General features: G+C 41.5%; 1 protein-coding gene across 9 annotated transcripts in view; it reads left to right on the top strand.

Annotated features, from left to right (window-relative positions):
* The window catches only part of ryr3 (ryanodine receptor 3), a 380,840-nt gene that overhangs the window by 231,313 nt on the left and 131,398 nt on the right, over positions 1-18,129 (top strand). For all 9 annotated transcript variants that reach the window (XM_063051027.1, XM_063051036.1, XM_063051064.1 and 6 more), the window contains 6 exons: positions 1,234-1,299; positions 5,840-5,915; positions 9,038-9,161; positions 10,099-10,214; positions 11,657-11,721; positions 17,931-18,052. In XM_063051027.1, the coding sequence (XP_062907097.1) occupies positions 1,234-1,299; positions 5,840-5,915; positions 9,038-9,161; positions 10,099-10,214; positions 11,657-11,721; positions 17,931-18,052 (569 nt within the window). The remainder of the gene's footprint in view (positions 1-1,233; positions 1,300-5,839; positions 5,916-9,037; positions 9,162-10,098; positions 10,215-11,656; positions 11,722-17,930; positions 18,053-18,129) is intronic.

Genomic DNA, 18,129 nt, shown 5'->3' on the forward strand with positions numbered 1-18,129 from the left:
AGCCAGTTATCTCTGTAGCATTGATTTGAATTAAGTTGTTAGCACCTGCAAGATCTTGATGTGAGGAGATTTCATTTAGTGTACATGTTATCTTTCTAAATTAATAAGTAATTGGACCAATGGATTTTCCCAAATTATTCTGACTTAATAGTCTTGATGTTAACACGACAAGATGGGAAAATAACAAGCGGTATGATGAAACATAAAGAATGCTGAATATGACCCAATGGGTCAAATATACACCTGCTGGCATATCTCCAGTAGCAGACTTAGTTCCATGTAAGTGTCCCACTGTGTGAGCAAACAGCTGGTTTAAACCCTACAGGTTCTTTGTATGTCCATGTGAAGTGAAGGAAAGATGAGAAATGAACTCCACATTAAGTTGGCCAGAAGGAGCGGATGTTCTACCCTAGTCACTTGATGAAAGGCCACCCATAAAAATGTTGACATTTCTTTCCTTGTTTCCTTTATCACTAACTCCTTTGCTATTTTTGACCTCCCCTCTCACTGCAGCCCTGATATCTTTCACTAATCATGCCAAGATCACAGCTAGTACATTTTTCCTTCTGCCAAATTCCCTTTTGTGGACTTCCTCTGTGATTCTCCACACAACACCTGACCATCATGTCAATTTGGCCACTTGCCTTGTTGGGAATCAAGGAACAAATGATCATTTGTATTGATCAAGTCCTCCTCATTCCCAGCTTTACTGAGTCTTCATCTGCTTCACAGCCCCTTGGATCTTCCTGCTTACCTGCAAATCCAGAGGCAAATGTAACTCACTGCATGAAAAAAATGTTCATTTCATGCAACTGATGGCAAGTATAGTAAATGAAGCTAATGTGTCATAGATCCAGGGGAAGGGATGTTGTCAATGTGGAGTTCACATGTTCTCTCCATGACTCTCCGTACTCCAGTCACTCTAGTTTCTTCCCACTTCCCAAGATGGTTCAAGTTAATGACACAAAAGTTAAATGACTTAGTGGGTTTGTGTGAGAAATTAAGTTGTATGGGAACAGGGGAAATAACATGGGGGGAATGGAATGAATGGGATTGTCCCGCTAGGACCTAGCATGAACCCAATGGGCTGAATAGCAGCCTCCCAAGCCTTTACTAGTACTGTACAAATATTTTTACTAGGTAGTCCAGGATAAAGGCATTTAATTTGTTTCAAATTGAGAGCAAAACTGCGACTTAATCTGTGGTGATAACTTCTTGAATTGTCTCTTGCAGAGTTCAGGGGGATACACTCCAGTTCCTGTTGACTTGTCAAATGCTCTGCTCTCCAGAGAGAATCAGGTCAGTGGCACCATCTGCTGCCTGCCTTCTCATATAAATTGCAGTTCAAACTAGACATCCTGCAATGTGATCAAATTTCATCCACTTTTGTTTACAGATAAAGGTGCTTGATGGGAAATTTTCCAAAGTAGTCACTCTTCATTTGCAAATATTTTACTCTCAAGCAGCGAAGCCCAAACTTTAATCTTGATAAATTAACAAAAGCAGTAAATGGCTTATTAGGGTTTGTGCTGAATATTTGATACAATTCAGAAGAGACAGTTTCACTGTGTGAAGTCAAACTGAGATGGGTATTAATATTGATTAATTTATTTTGCTTTGGTCTGCTGGTCTTCCATGTGACATGCAGAAGTATGTTATGAGGTTTGCACACGAAAACTAACTTTCCCTAACTAAACTATTCTAATATTGATGTGAGTATCTAACTGTGTAGGATGTCGTTCAGTGTATGGTCTTCACAATAAACATAATATATCCAAACCTTTATCTACCACTGTATTAATCTCTTCCCCACTTATCAGTAAAAGAATGGGAGGGATGGGAGAACTCGACACTGGTAATGTCATTTGTTCCCTACTTAACAGCTTTTATTCCAGGCCTCTGTACCACCCTCTGCAATTGGATCCGCATCTTCCTAACCGGAAGACCACAATCTGTGCGGATTGGTGATAACATATCCTCCTCGCTGATGATCAACACTGGCACACCTCAGGGGTGTGTGCTTAGCCCACTGCTCTACTCTCTATATCCACATGACTGTGTGGCTAGGAATAGCTCAAATACCATCTATAAATTTGCTGATGATACAACCATTGTTGGTAGAATCTCAGGTGGTGACAAGAGGGCATACAGGAGTGAGATATGCCAACTAGCAGAGTGGTGCTGCAGCAACAACCTGGACCTCAATGTCAGTAAGATGAAAGAGCTGATAGTGGACTTCAGGAAGGATAAGACGAAGGAATGCAGACCAATCCTCATAGAGGGATCAGAAGTAGAGAGAGTGAGAAGTTTCAAGTTCCTGGGTGTCAAGATCTCTGAGGAGATCTTGCCTGATTTTAGAAATTGGCTTAAGAACTCAATGCCCAAAACCATGTAACCTCCCCTTTCAAAATTGGGGGAGTTTTAACAAACTGAGCTCAATTCAGCAGGGAAAATACCGAAGTGATTGAAGTCATTCCTGATGTACAAATAATTTTGCATCTTGGAGATAAATTATCACAATCCAAGGATACTATTGCTTAGATCATTGTATTCACACATCTCCAGCTGTTTCATCAACAATCAAGGGTGAAGTTGATTATCCTACTACTTAGTTGCATTTCCAGCATTGATGGAGGGTCAGCCCAGGCTAATGTCCAAATGGATTCAGGGTGCTGCATACATTCTCACCTCTGCATGGTAAAGATTAAGGTCAACCCCATTGTGTTTTCTTTCCTTTTGAAATTGAAAACATCTTCTTTGAAGATTGCACTTCACGGCCAGATTTTAATTGTCCTATAATTCCTTGATCAGTGAGATGATTATCAAGAAACTTCATCTCATCTTTTTAAAATATCCACTCATCTTTTGGACATATAAGTTAACTTTTAACATAAGACCATAAGATGCAGGAGCAGAATTAGGACATTTCGCCCATCAAGTCTGCTCTACCATTTCTTCATGGCTGACCCATTTTCCCTCTCAGCCCCAGTCTCCAGCCTTCTCCCCATATCCCTTCATGCGCTGACCAATCAAGAATCTATTAACCTCTGCCTTAAATATACATAAAGACTCGGCCTACACAGCTGCCCGTGGCAACGAATTCCACAGATTCATTACTCTCTGGCAAAAGAAATTCCTACTCATCTCTGTTCCAAAAGGACGCCCCTCTATTCTGAGGCTGTGTCCTCTGGTCTTGGGCTCTCTCACCATAGGAAATATCCTTTCCACATCCACTCTATCAAGGCCTTTCATATAAGTCATCTTTTAACATATAAGACACAAGAGTAGAATCAGGCCATTCACCCCATCTAGTCTGCTCTGTCATTTGACCATGGCTGATTTATTTTCCCCTTTCAGTCCCATTCTCCTGCCTTCTCCCCATAACCTTTGACACCTTTATTAGTCAAGACCCCATTAACTTCTGCTTTAAATATACCCAGTGACTTAGCCTCCCAGCCATCTGTGGCAATCAGTTCCAAAGATTCACTGCCTCATCTCGGTTCTAAAGGAATATCCTTTTATTCTGAGGTTGTGCCCTCTGATCCAAAATTCGCTCACTAATGGAAACATCACTCCATGTCCACTCTGTCTAAGCTTTTCAGCATTTGGTGGGTATTAATGAAGTGCCCCCACATCCTTCTGAACTCAGAGCCATCAAATACTCCTCACATGTTAACTCTTTCTTCCCTGGGATCAGTCTCATGAACCTCCTCTGGATCCTTTCCAATACCAGCACATCCTTCCTTAGATATGGGGCCTAAAACTGCTCACAATACGCCAAATGTGGCCTGACCAATACTTTAAAAATCCCCAGCATTATATCCTTGTTTTTATATTCTTGTCCTCTTGAAATGAATACTAACAATACATTTGCGTATCTTACCACTGACTCAACCCTCGAGTTCACCTTTAGGGAATCCCGCACTAGGACGACTTCCAAATCCCTTTGCACCTCCAATTTCTCAATTCTTTCCCCGTTAGAGAAAGGTCTATGCCTTTATTCCTTTTACTGAAGTGCATTATCATTCACTTCCCAAAGCTGCATTCTATCTATCACCCCTTTGCCCATTCTCCTAATCTATCTTAGTCCTCTGCAGACTTCCTGCTTCCTCAACACTACCTGCCCCTCCACCTATCTTTGTATCATCAACAAACAAAGACATCAATTCTGTCATGCAGATCATTGATATATACAGTAATGCAGAAAGCTGGAGAATGCTCAAGCTGACTGTCCAATGCACTAGACAGGGGTGGGGGGGTGCTCTGCAGGAGGATCTATTTCTTGTCTGAGAAGGTAGTCTGAGCCCTTTCTACTCTGATGGGTGATGCAAAAGATGCAATAGCATTGTTGTAGATAAGAGCAGGTTTAATTTTCTGCCAATTCCTTGCATAATTCTTTGGTCAAGACTTATTTGTACTCACTATATTTAATGTCAACAGGCTTTCACCAAAAAATGGGGAGTAATAGAGATGAACAGGTTTTAAGATGCAGAGAGAGGAGGGGATATAGAACTCAAAACTAAATTAAGATACAGGGGCTTATTTGTTACCGGTGCCAAAATAAATCTGACAACTCTCATTATTACTTCCTCTTGTTCGTGATACAGGATTTACAGTGTACTGCCCTCCACAGACCAAACCTGCCCTGCCTACTCATCACGCACATTGGCCCACATTTTGTTCCTCAAATTCGATGACAACCGCCTCTCCAAATGCTCACCAAGAACCCTTCCCCACCTCCACAATCATGAGCTTGACATTAGCTACCCCTGTCCTTGCGACAGACCCTTCCCCACACATCCACAATATGGTCACCCCAGGCTTCCCACTTCCATTGTGCCAATGCGCATTGTGCTTATCTCTCTCACCTCATACTAACAACTGACATGTTCTTCTCCCCCGCCCCCAAAAAATGCTTGTGTTCAGTACATAGAGTGCCCCACCCACCCCTTGCTTACGATCTCCATCCTCACCTCAGATCACCCTAGGGCTCACCAAGGACACTCTTACCATGTTCATCACTATATTTCCCTCAGACTCCACTCCTCCCTTCCCTGCCTCATGCTCAATGCAGGCCTACACATCCCTGGTTTATCTCGTACCCACAATAATAGATTGCACTGTCCTCATGTTGTTTGCACAGGAAGAATTAAACGTCAAAAACCAACCTTAGCTCCTGGTAAACGCATTGTGTGTAGTGGAGGTTTCTGCATTTTATGTCTTATCACCCAGGGTCCATAGCAAGCTGATGAAAAAATGTTGTCTTTTCACTAAGCCAGAATTCTTATTACGGTTGTCAAAACACTGTGGCTGTTTCTGATATTCAAAAATATTTCAATATTAATCAAGCATTTTAAATATCGAGGAATGTAAATGTTACACAATGTAAGTACACTGGAAATGGCTTCAACATATATGAACACTTGTTTTTTTTTAAACCCCCACCCCAAGAATACAAACATATAACTTAATCCCTCTCTTCTGATGAATCATGTGCTGAGTCAAGCATCAGAACACAGAAGCTATGCAGGTTTGCACTCTAGTTGTAACATTGAGTCAGGCACATAATAGTAAGAACACCCTGGATCTTTCTGCAGTTTCTCCACAGTTAAATGATGTCTGATTTGCATATATGTTTTATTGATGTTGTTACTTCATAAGCAAGCAATGAACTGTTAGAGCATACTTCTGGTGGTAGCTTTAATTTATCAGTTTTTAAAATGTTGTGTCACTTTAAGCACATGTAATAAAGAGAGTTGTAAATTGTCAGTATGCCCCTATATCAACATTAATAAATAATGCCATGAGAAACTTATGTTGCTCTTGGTTTCTTACCCAGGCAATGGCCGAGCTCATGGCCGAAAACTATTATAATATCTGGGCCAAGAAAAGGAAAACTGAATTAGAAAGCAAAGGTAAGTCTGTGAATTTTGCAAGACAAGTATTTGAAGATGCTGGAAATGTGAAGTAACAACATAAAATTTTCAAAACAACAGGTCAGACAGCATCTGTGAAGAGAAAAACAGAATTAAAGTTTCAGGAAGATGAGCTTGCAACAATTGTTTTTGAACTGTATTATACTGACTGATCATTATATGTATTGATTCTTTTAGTGTAATAAAGGCAGTGGTGGAGGTAGGAATGGTTAGGGTGGGGTATAGAAATTTGCCTTCAGTCATCCATCCCCAAAATGTGCAATTATGACTGTAATTAAAACTCTATGTTCAATGTTTTTTTGCCCTTGACTTAAACGAAGCTGGTTTTTGGAAGCAGATTCCACTGTGCAGGTGTTCCTACTTTGTGTTTCTCATGTTAGTGACGGTGAATGACATTCTACCCAAAACATTTAAGAAATCTAAAGTCTAAATCTCTAGCCATATATTTTTGAGTGGTGACCAAACTGCATTTGTTTTTCAATACCTGAAATGTTCAATTGTATGTGTGAGTTTATTACGAAAACACCTTGCATAATTCATGCACATCTGCTCTTACCCCATCCTCCCGCCACCCCACTAGGAATAGGGTTCCCCTTGTCTTCACCTCCCACCCCACCAGCCTCTGGGTCCAACATATACTCCATAACTTCCGCCACCTCCAACGGGATCCCACCACTAAGCACATCTTTCCTCCCCCCCCCGCCTTTTGCTTTCCACAGGGATCGCTCCCTATGTGACTCCCTTGTCCATTCGTCCCCCCCCCCCATCCCTCCCCACTGATCTCCCTCCTGGCACTTATTCTTGTAAGCGGAACAAGTGCTACACATGCCCTTACACTTCCTCCCTCACCACCATTCAGGGCCCCAGACAGTCCTTCCAGGTGAGGCGACACTTCACCTGTGAGTCGGCTGGGGTGATATACTGTGTCCGGTGCTCCCTATGCAGCCTTCTATATATTGGCGAGACCCGACCCAGACTGGGAGACCGTTTCACTGAATACCTATGCTCTGTCCGCCAGAGAAAGCAGGATCTCCCAGTGGCCACACATGTAATTCCACGTCCCATTCCCATTCTGATATGTCTATCCATGGCCTTCTCTACTGTCAAGATGAAGCCACACTGAGGTTGGAGGAACAACACCTTATATTCCGTCTGGGTAGCCTCCAACCTGGTGGCATGAACATTGACTTCTCTAACTTTCGTTAATGCCCCACTTCCCCTTCTTACCCCATCCCTTATTTATATATTTATGATTATTATTATTTTTTTCTCTATCTCTTTTTTCTCCCTCTGACCCTCTCACTATAACACCTTGCCCATCCTCTGGGCTCCCCTCCCCCTTTCCTTCTCCCTAGGCCTCCCATCCCATGATCCTCTCCCTTCTCCAGCCTCGTATCCCTTTTGCCAATCAACTTTCCAGCTCTTAGCGCCATCCCTCCCCCTCCTGTCTTCTCCTATCATTTCAGATCTCCCCCTCCCCCTCCCACTTTCAAATCTCTTACTATCTCTTCTTTCAGTTAGTCCTGACGAAGGGTCTCAGCCCGAAATGTCGACTGTACCTCTTCCTATAGATGCTGCTTGGCCTGCTGCGTTCACCAGCATTTTTTGTGTGTATTGCTTGCATAATCATCGTCATTCTTTGGACCAAATATATGTAATAAAAATTTACTTCTGAAATTACATAGCACAGTTCTCAATGTGAAGTTCCTTGCTGCAGCAAGCTGAAATAGATTGGTTATGGGATTTATTGGGAGTACCAAAAATTACCCAGAAGCACAGAAAATGATCTGAGATATCTCAACTATTTCACAACTCCCAAGTTTCACAACATGTTTGACTGCAGTGTTGTTGGAGGTATCATCATTCAAGTGTAACTTTTAACCTCTTTGGCAGACACTGAAGATCCCACAACTCCCTTTTGATCATATAATTTATTGCTGTCTGTGGCTACTCCATTTTCTCTGGCAGAATAGGACTACCCTGCAAAATTCCTCATTGTAAAGCTTGTTACAACATCTTGGAATTGTGGAAGGTGCTATGTAATGAATATTCTTTGAAAGCCCATTGGATTTGCTTTCTGACTGTAATTTCACTGTAATTTGTCAGGAAGAAGGTTGCATTGCTTGCTTTCTGATAAATAAGTCATGATCAGTACACCAAATCAGCATCTAGAAGGGAGATAGAAAATCTGGCTGAGTGATGCCATAACAACAGCCAGCAAGACCAAGGAACTGATTATTGATTTCAGGAGGAGGAAACCAGAGGTCCATGAGCCAGTCCTCATCAGAGGATCAGAGGTGGAGAGGGTCAGCAACTTTAAATTCCTAAGTGTTATCATTTCGCAGGACCTATCTTGGGCCCAGCACGTAAGTGCAATTACGAAGAAAGCACAGCAGTGCCGCTTTTTCCTTGGGAGTTTGTGAAGATTCAGAATGACATCTAAAACTTTGACAAACTTCTATAGATGTGTGGTGGAGAGTATATTGTCTGGTTGCACCATGGTCTGGTAAGGAAGCACCAATCCCCTTGAATGAAAATCCTACAAGAAGTATTGGATATGACCCTCCACTCCACGGAGCACATCTACATGAAATGTTGTCACAGAAAAGCAGCATCTGTCATCAAGAACTTCTGCCACCAATCACCTCTTCTCACTTCAGCCATCAGGAAGAAGGTACAGGAGCCTCAGCATTCACACCACTAGGTTCAGGAACATTTGCTACCCTCTCAACCATCAGGCTCTTGAACCAGTGTAGATAACTTCGCTCAACTTCACTCGCCCCATCTCCGAACTATTCCCACAACCGCTGGACTCGCTCTCAACGATTCTTCATCTCATGTTCTCAATATTTATTGCTTATTATTATTAATTTTTTTCTTTTGTATTTGAACAGTTTGTTGTCTTTTGTACACCAAAGCTGAACGCCCAAGCTGATGCAGTCTCTCATTGATTCTATTATGGTTATTATTTTATTATGGATTTATTGAGCATGCCCATAAGAAAATGAATCTCAGGGTTGCATATGGTGACATTTATATACTCTGATAATAAGTATTCTTTGAACTTTGTCATTGACTAACTTGTTTCTAACCTGAACTAGGTGGAGGCAGCCAAATCTCTCTTATGCCTTATGATACCTTGACTGCCAAGGAGAAGGCCCGTGATCGTGATAAGGCTCATGAGCTGCTCAAGTTCCTCCAAGTGAATGGCTATGCAGTATCTAGGTAATGGATGAGCTTGATGGAACTTAGCAAGTGGGAGAATGGTATGCTCACTCATGACACTCAAAAAGTTAGGAAGTAGGTACAAGGAAAGTAACTAAGAAAGAAAGAGTGTTTTCCTTTTATTTCATTGGATAGTGAGCATGAAAGTGAGAAAGCCTCTTTATAACTGGACTATTGTGAGATTTAGGCTCCTGACTTAAAGAGTAATATATTTGCATTGGAGGCAGTTTAGAGACTGATCAACAGGTTGATTCCTGGTACAGAAGGATTGTCCTGTGAGGAAACATTTGTGAGCAATTTGTATGGATATGCATTTGAATCAAAAGTAATAAGAGGTAATCTTCATGAAATACAAAAAGTCTTGAGGGTGATTGACGGATACTGAGATGTTGGATTCACTCAGGAATTTATAGCACATTTAAAGATCTACAACAAGATTGTTCAATTTGCAAGTTAGAAATTCACAAAGACTTAAATTGGTTCCTAGAACTAAATTACAGCTTTGAGATACTGAATTTAGACATGGGACACAATCTCAGAATAAAGAAAGTTTATTTTTTGAGATTTGTGAATATTTGGAATTCTCCACCATTGAAAGCTGTAGAAGCTGAATCATTGAATATATTCAAGACTGCAATTGATTTTTGATCTATAGAGAATTCAAGTGCTATGAGGAATGTGGATCTGAGGTCAAGTTCAGATCTTATGATTTTATTGAAAGGTATATGTGGCTGATTTCAGCTCCTATTTCTGAAGTCCTCATTATTACAGTCTCTAACCATGATGCAGGATGACACAGAAATTGCTAAGCCAATGTGAGAAGCTTCATGTTATGTATAGAATCAGAGTGGTGTTGAACAGTAATAATACATTGTTGAAGTTATCAGTATTAAACATTGTATGTCACAACACTTTGATCATTATGCTATATTTTCAGAGGCTTGAAAGATATGGAATTGGATTCTTCTTCTTTTGAGAAACGATTTGCTTATAAATTCCTGGTAAGGGTGTTAAAATGTGTCGACACAGCTCAGGAATTTATAGCGCATTTAGGTAAGTGATTCTTCCTTCCCACTCACATTCAAACAGTTACTGCTTCTTTGTCTTTATTGTTACAGACTACAACAGAAATACTCATTATTAAATTATTAATACACAAAGATTTATACCAGTTTAAACAACTGATTTACAACTCTGGGTCAATACTGTGTATGTAATGTTATGCAGGTCTGGGTCTTGTGGTGATCATGCCAGGCCCATACTTAAACCACATTGGCCAAATTCTCAGCTGTTCCAAAGGAGTTTTAAGTCTTCATCATGGATCCAGAGGAATACTCCTGTCCCTAAATCCACAAACAGATTGTATTTTTTAAAAAAAGGCAAATTAATGATTATTGAGAAAAATCAACCCTCTTAATTTCTTAAGAGGAAACTGAAAAGTCAGATTTTTCTCTGGCAATTCAATTTAAAACTGTAGTGTCTGATCTTGATGCTGAGAAAGGGTTCAGACTTGTACTTACAGAAGGATCTGCTTACCACTTGTTACCTGGTTGTGGCAGTTGGTCACATTGGAAATCAGGCAGCTCGGGCAGATTTCAATTGCTTACCTATATTTTCCTGTGAGAACGTGGGTTAAGATTGTAGTCTCTCACCCCCCCCCCCACCCCCATCTTTACTTGGAAACTGTATGATCTGTGTCTCTAAACCAATTTCTGCATGTTGGCTTGTGTGCTTATTTCGAAATACTGAGTTTATGAAACATTGTTGAAGTTGAATTGCTGAGGCTATACTTTGGTATCAAATGATGTGCTATTACTGTATTGCATGATTAGTGTTTGGAAAGTACCCCCCCCCCACCATGCTGGATTTTCCTCCATCTTCCTCCATCAACCGAAGGATCCAAATTCTATTTCATAATTAATTTTTCACCAATTAAGTTACAGTTTGCATGAAAAATTAGTACATTTAAAAATATCAATGTTTGAGTAAGAAAATCACTCCTAAGAAAGATTTGATATCTAGATTTTTACCACGGCAGGATTACAATACACTCTGAGTTGAACAATTGTACTCGGGCGGTGGGTGCTATTCAAGCATAATCCACTTTGAAGTGATCCACTTTGAAGTGATCCACAGGAGCAAACCCAATCTCCCTTTCAATTAACATTTCACTTGTAGATGTAGCTAGTATACATAATGCCAAAACATGAACTGAGAAACTCATCTGCTATTAAAAAAAAACTTTTTGAAGCATTTGACCTGATTCCTAAAAGGAGAAGCCCTCCTTCCTCCTTTCTTTGATAGATTCACAAATTGCCTATTTGTTGGGAGCATATCCTTTTGAACTAATAGATGTCATTTATTTTATTTTTGAAGAGTTGGATCTCTATTTTATACATTTCAAAAGTTGTCTTAATCTGATTTACTTGACTGTAACTGTTTAATTTCAGATTAATACCTTGCTGTGAGTGAACCATTTATTTTTGTATTGACAGAGGCCATTGTCAGTAGTGGTAAAGCAGACAAATCTCATGAGCAAGAGATAAAGTTTTTTGCCAAGGTACGTTATATTACAGGGGGTCGCTAAAGAAATTTCTGATTTCCCAAAAGAAATGTTGAATTTATGGTGTTGGCAAAGCCTAGCAACTTGGCATGAATTCCTATTAATAAGTAGTATTCAATTACTCGAAAGGGAACATTAAACAAATATTTTAGTTTAAATCTATTGACAGCAATTTATATCCATTCATTATTTCATAAAGTTTTATTTTAATATGAACAAATAGAGACACAAGTGCATCAACCATTGAGTCGCTTTACCACATCTTACTGAAGTGTGCTGATCAAAACAGTACGTATTACTCCAAATATAATCATATTCCATGATACAATAGAAAAGGTGAAATGGATTGCTGGAGAACTTGTAAAATAAATTAGACTATAAGACCTAGGAGCAGAATTTGGCCATTTGGCCCATTGAATATGCTTCACCATTCCATCATGGTTGATTTATTATCTCTCTCAATCCCATACTGAATAATTGCTATTATTAAGAAAGTCAAAAGGCATGGGATCCAGGGAAGTTTGGCCAGGTGGATTCAGTACTGGCTTGCCTGCAGAAAGCAGAGGGTAGTGGTGGAGGGAGTACATTCAGATTGGAGGATTGTGACTAGTGTTGTCCCACAAGGATCGGTTCTGGGACCTCTACTTTTCGTGATTTTTATTAACAACCTGGATGTGGGGGTAGAAGGGTGGGTTGGCAAGTTTGCAGACGACACAAAGGTTGGTGGTGTTGTGGATAGTGTAGAGGATTGTCGAAGGTTGCAGAGAGACATTGATAGGATGCAGAAGTGGGCTGAGAAGTGGCAGATGGAGTTCAACCCAGAGAAGTGTGAGGTGGTACACTTTGGAGGACAAACTCCAAGGCAGAGTACAAAGTAAATGACAGGATACTTAGTCGTGTGGAGGAGCAGAGGGATCTGGGGGTACATGTCCACAGATCCCTGAAAGTTGCCTCACAGGTAGATAGGGTAGTTAAGAAAACTTATGGGCCATTAGCTTTCATAAGTAGAGGGATAGAGTTTAAAAGTCATGAGGTAATGATGCAGCTCTATAAAACTCTGGTTAGGCCACACTTGGAGTACTGTGTCCAGTTCTGGTCGCCTCACTATGGGAAGGATGTGGAAGCACTGGAAAGGGTACAGAGGAGATTTACCAGGATGCTGCCTGGTTTAGAAAGTATGCATTATGATCAGAGATTAAGGGAGCTGGGCTTTACTCTTTGGAGAGAAGGAGGATGAGAGGAGACATGATAGAGGTATACAAGATACCTCCTGGCATAATTTACATATTACTATTTAACTTCCTGGCATAATTTACATATTACTATTTAACTATTTATGATTTTATTACTACTTATTATTTATGGTGCAACTGTAATGAAAACCAATTTCCCCCGGGATCAATAAAGTATGACTAAGATATTAAGAGGAATAGATAGAGTGGACAGCCAGCGCCTCTTCCCCAGGGCACCACTGTTCAATACAAGAGGACATGGCTTTAAGGTAAGGGGTGGGAAGTTCAAGGGGGATATTAGAGGAAGGTTTTTTACTCAGAAAGTGATTGCTGTGTGGAATGCACTGCCTGAGACAGTGGTGGAGGCAGATATACTAGTGAAATTTAAGAGACAGGTATATGGAGGAATTTAAGGTGGGGGTTTATATGGAAGGCAGGGTTTAAGGGCCGGCACAACATTGTGGGCTGAAGGGCCTGTAATGTGCTATACTATTCTATGTTCCATGGTCTATTTTCCTGCCTTCTCCCCATAACCTTTGAATCCCTGACTAATCACACACAAAATGCTGGAGGAACTCAGCAGGCCAGGCAGCATCTATGGAAAAGAGTAAACAGTTGATGTTTCAGGCTGAGACTCTTCATCAGGATCCCAAATGAGTTGCATTGAATTGAATTGAATTGACTTTATTTCTTACATCCTTCACATACGTGAGGAGTAAAAATCTTTACGTTACGTCTCCGTCTAAATGTGCAATGTGCAATTATAGTGATTTATAATAAATAGAACAGTCAATGTAACATAGAATACGCTCAAGTCAGCGTGAGTTAATCAGTCTGATGGCCTGGTGGAAGAAGCTGTCCCGGAGCCTGTTGGTCCTGGCTTTTGTGCTGCGATACCGTTTCCTGGATGGTAGCAGCTGGAATAGATTGTGGTTGGGGTGACTCGGGTTCTCAATGATCTTATGGGCCCTTTTTACACATCTGTATTTGCAAATGTCCTGAATCATGGGAAGTTCACAACTACAGATGTGCTGGGCTGTCTGCACCACTCTCTGCAGAGTCCTGCGATTAAGGGAGATACAGTTCCCAAACCAGGTAGTGATGCAGCCAGTCAGGATGCTCTCAATTGTGCCCCTGTAGAAAGTTCTTAGGATTTGGGGGCCCATACCAAACTTCCTCGACTGTCTGAGGTGGAAAAAGCACTGTTGTGCCTTTTTCACCACACAGCTGGTGTGTACAGGCCACGTGAGGTCCTCAGTGACGTGGATGCCGAGGAACTTAAAGCTGTTTACCCTCTCAACCCCAGATCCACTGATGTCAATAAGGGTTAGCCCATCTCCGTTCCTCCTGTAATCCACAACCAGCTCCTTTGTTTTTGTGATATTGAGGGAGAGGTTGTTTTCTTGACACCACTGTGTCAGAGAGATGACTTCTTCCCTGTTATTGTTTGAGATAAGGCCAATCAATGTAGTGTCACCAGCAAATTTAATTAGCAGGTTAGAGCTGTGGGGGGGCGACACAGTCACGGGCATACATGGAGTAAAGGGGAGGACTTAGTACACAGCCCTGAGGGGCTCCTGTATTGAGAGTCAGAGGAGTGGAGGTGAGGGAGCCCACTTTTAGCACCTGCCAGCGATCTGACAGAAAGTCCAGGAAAGGCAGGGTGAAGGCCAAGGTCTCTGAGCTTCCTATCGAGCCTGGATGGAATTATGGTATTGAATGCTGAACTGTAGTCCAAGAACAGCATTCTCACATAAACATCCTTCTTCTCCAAATGTGTGAGGGTGGTATGTCAAAAAGTGGCTATTGTGTCATCTGTCAATCAGTTGTGTCAGTAGGTAAATTGTAGGGAGTCCAGTGTGGGTGATAGCAAGCTGCAGATGTAGTCCTTGACCAGCCTCTCAAAACATCTACTTTTTATTGAGGTGAGTTCGACAGCACGCCAGTTGTTCAGACATGTTACCTTGGTCTTTTTTGGGTACAGGGATAATGGTGGATGTTTTGAAGCAGAAGGGCACTCTACACTGGGAGAGGGAGAGATTAAAAATGTCAGTAAACACACCTGCCAGTTGTGCTGCACGCATCCTGAGTACTCGCTCTGGGATGCCGTCCAGTCCCGCAGCCTTGTGACTGTCCACTCATGAGAAACATCTGCGTACCTCAGCCTCAGAGATGACCAGGTTGCAGGTTGTAGCGGTGGCTTTCCTCGGAGGCTCAGAGTTAGCGACGTCGAACCGAGAATAAAAGCGATTGAGCTCATCAGGGAGAGAGGCCGTGATGTTGGCGGCACCACAACGTTTGGCTTTGAAGTCTGCGTTGGTATGCAGCCCTCGCCTGACGTCACGTGTGCTATTTGTTGTGAATGTTGACTCAATCTTGTCCCTGTATTGTTGTTTCACAGCCTTGATAGCTTTGCGCAGATGATAGCTGCTTTTCTTGAGCTCTAGTTGATCTCCAGCAATGTAAGGTCTATATCACGCGGTAAGTGCTGCTCGCACGGAACTATTGATCCAGGGTTTCTGGTTCGGGAAGACCCTGACCAACTTCTGGGTGGACAATATCGTCAATGCACTTCCGGATGAAGCATGTGAATCCATCAGTGAACTCGGAGACATCCTCATCATGGAAGACATTCCAGTCAACATCATTGAAGCAGTCCTGCAGCCTGGAGGCCAATTGGTTGGACCAACAGTGGACGGTTTTAACTATGGCCTCCTCTTGTTTCAGCTTCTGCCTGTACATCGGCAAAAGCAGGATCGAAGAGTGGTCTGATTTTCCTAAAGCTGGGCAAAGAAGAGCTTTGTAAGCATCGCAGAAGGGAATGTAGCAGCTCCCCCCATCTCACACGCGGAACACACCACTAACCCTGGATCCATTCTTATTGCACCAGCTATGTACTAATAGACAAAGAAAGAGGGGAAAAATTTTAATCTTAAATATCATAAATAATCTTATTAGAAACTTACTTAGAATTTTCACTTGTGCTTGTCCAAACCTGTTGTGCTCTAGCCTTGGCCCGCTCCAACAATGGTCACCCACTTACATGTTCCTTTTTATTGGCTCAAAAAAACTCACTCTGGGTGAGACTTTTTACTTTCAAATGGCTCCCACCTTGCAATTATGTCTCTCTCTCTCTCTCTCTCTTATTCGCTACTTCAAATTGACAGATATTGTGGATTGACAGGATATTTTATCCGATGAGAACCATAATTTATGAAGCTTGTGGTTTCACTGTGGCACCTCCTTGGGCAACTCATTCCAGCAGTGAGAGGTAATAAAATAAAATTTTGGAAGAGTGCTCCTAAGGAGCAGACCTAAGCAGTTAGAGTTCAAATATAAACATGCATCAAACTGCAATCTTGGAAACACTGCACTGATAAAATGACAATGCAACTCGAGCAGGATTCAAAGAAATGATGCAAATGTAGATAATATTGTGTTGTCTGAGTTTGATAATCCATGGAGTGTATGTCCTGTGAAATGGCCATCCAGGCCATAAGAATGTTTGTGGATTGAGTGTGAAGACCGGTTTGCACGTGCATAAATGTGTTGGAGAATTGTTATTCCAGCCACTATAAATGAGTTGCCAAATGAGAACTCATCCTGCACCAGCCATTACTCTAAAGTAGATGCATCAGAGGATCCATATGGCAGATATAACATGGTACACATCAAGGAAAACTGTTAAATTCAGTGTTAGCTGCAACTGAATTTATTGAGTCCCACCTTTGAGAAATAAGGTTGTGTTCCCTAAAGGAAAAGGAACTGTATTTTCAGAGAAGCCGTCTTTTGGGTGAGATGTAAAAAAGATTCAGTTTGCCTCTCAAATGAAAACAGAAGCTTATGAAATAAACAGGAACATTATCTGTGGTGCCCCTCAGTTTATACCACCAGAGAAGTTGGCTGCATCGGAGAGCTCATTGTGCACACTTAAGGCTCATCTTTACTTGTGCGTCAACTCTACGCTGTAGGTACGGCGTCGCCACGAACCCTACGCAGAGCCTACGCGGATCCCTACGCCGTAGCCTGACGTGCACCTCTCCCAAAATGTAACTACGCGTCGCAGCAACACAGACCGCAACAACTGTGATTGGTCCGCCTGGTAGCATCGCATTTCCTCCTACGCTGTAATAGCTTCCCACTGGCCGACTGAAGGGCAGGGAAGGAACTCTGGCTGCAATGCTTTCCATAAAGCTTTACAGACCTCCAAAATTATGGAGGACACATTTCGCCTTTACGAAAAAAGACGCTCGCTTTAAACTTGTTTACCCTGAGAAAGACTACCATAACCATGAAGCCTCATGTGGGCAGGTGTGTGCACATGCGCGACATGCCCGAATTGCAGAGCGACGCAGACACACCAACGCATAAGTATAAATGCTCACAACGCGCGTAGGCCACTTGCATAGGTTACGGCGTCAAGTTGACGCACAAGTATAAATCAGCCTTTACTGTCCACAAATCAGCTGCCTTGTTTCTTATGTTACAATGGAAGCTGTATTTCCTAGAGTGCTCTGCTGGCTGTAAAATTGTGAAATATATTGAGACTCTGAGCAGTGCAACTTTTCTTTCGAAGGCTTTGCACTGAGCATTGTAAAGTATTCTTTTCTCATTTTGTTATCATGATACGCTTCAATCTCAGAATGTAATCCATTTCAACTACACCATGTGGAACAGGTTCCTAACAAACTCCTTCATGTTGCACCCCAATAAAGCAAAACTTGGTTAAATTGTTTTCATGTGGAAGTCACTGATATTCTTTACCAATACTTTTTCAATTCATTCAGTCCATGTCAGAACATTGTATCAGTTGAAATGTGTTGCCAAGAATTTGTAATTGTTGAGGCATTTTTATCCATGTTATATTTCATCAAGAGTTAATGGACATTCATTGTGCAATAAAGTTTGAACAAACTGCAAGGAATTAAGAAACAGTGCTTGGTAGAAATAATCGTTCATATATTTCTTTCCCAGATTCTGCTTCCTCTGATTGATGAATACTTCAAGAATCACTGTATGTACTTCCTGTCCTCTCCAACCAAAAGCCTCAGCAGCAGTGGATATGCATCCAATAAAGAAAAGGAAATGTTGGCAAGGTTGGCAAAGCTGTTTTTCTACATCTTGTCATACTTTACAGAAATTTTACATGACAATTCATTTGAAAGGAATAATT

Source organism: Mobula hypostoma, chromosome 1 (assembly GCF_963921235.1).
Source record: "Mobula hypostoma chromosome 1, sMobHyp1.1, whole genome shotgun sequence".
NCBI lineage: Eukaryota > Metazoa > Chordata > Chondrichthyes > Myliobatiformes > Myliobatidae > Mobula > Mobula hypostoma.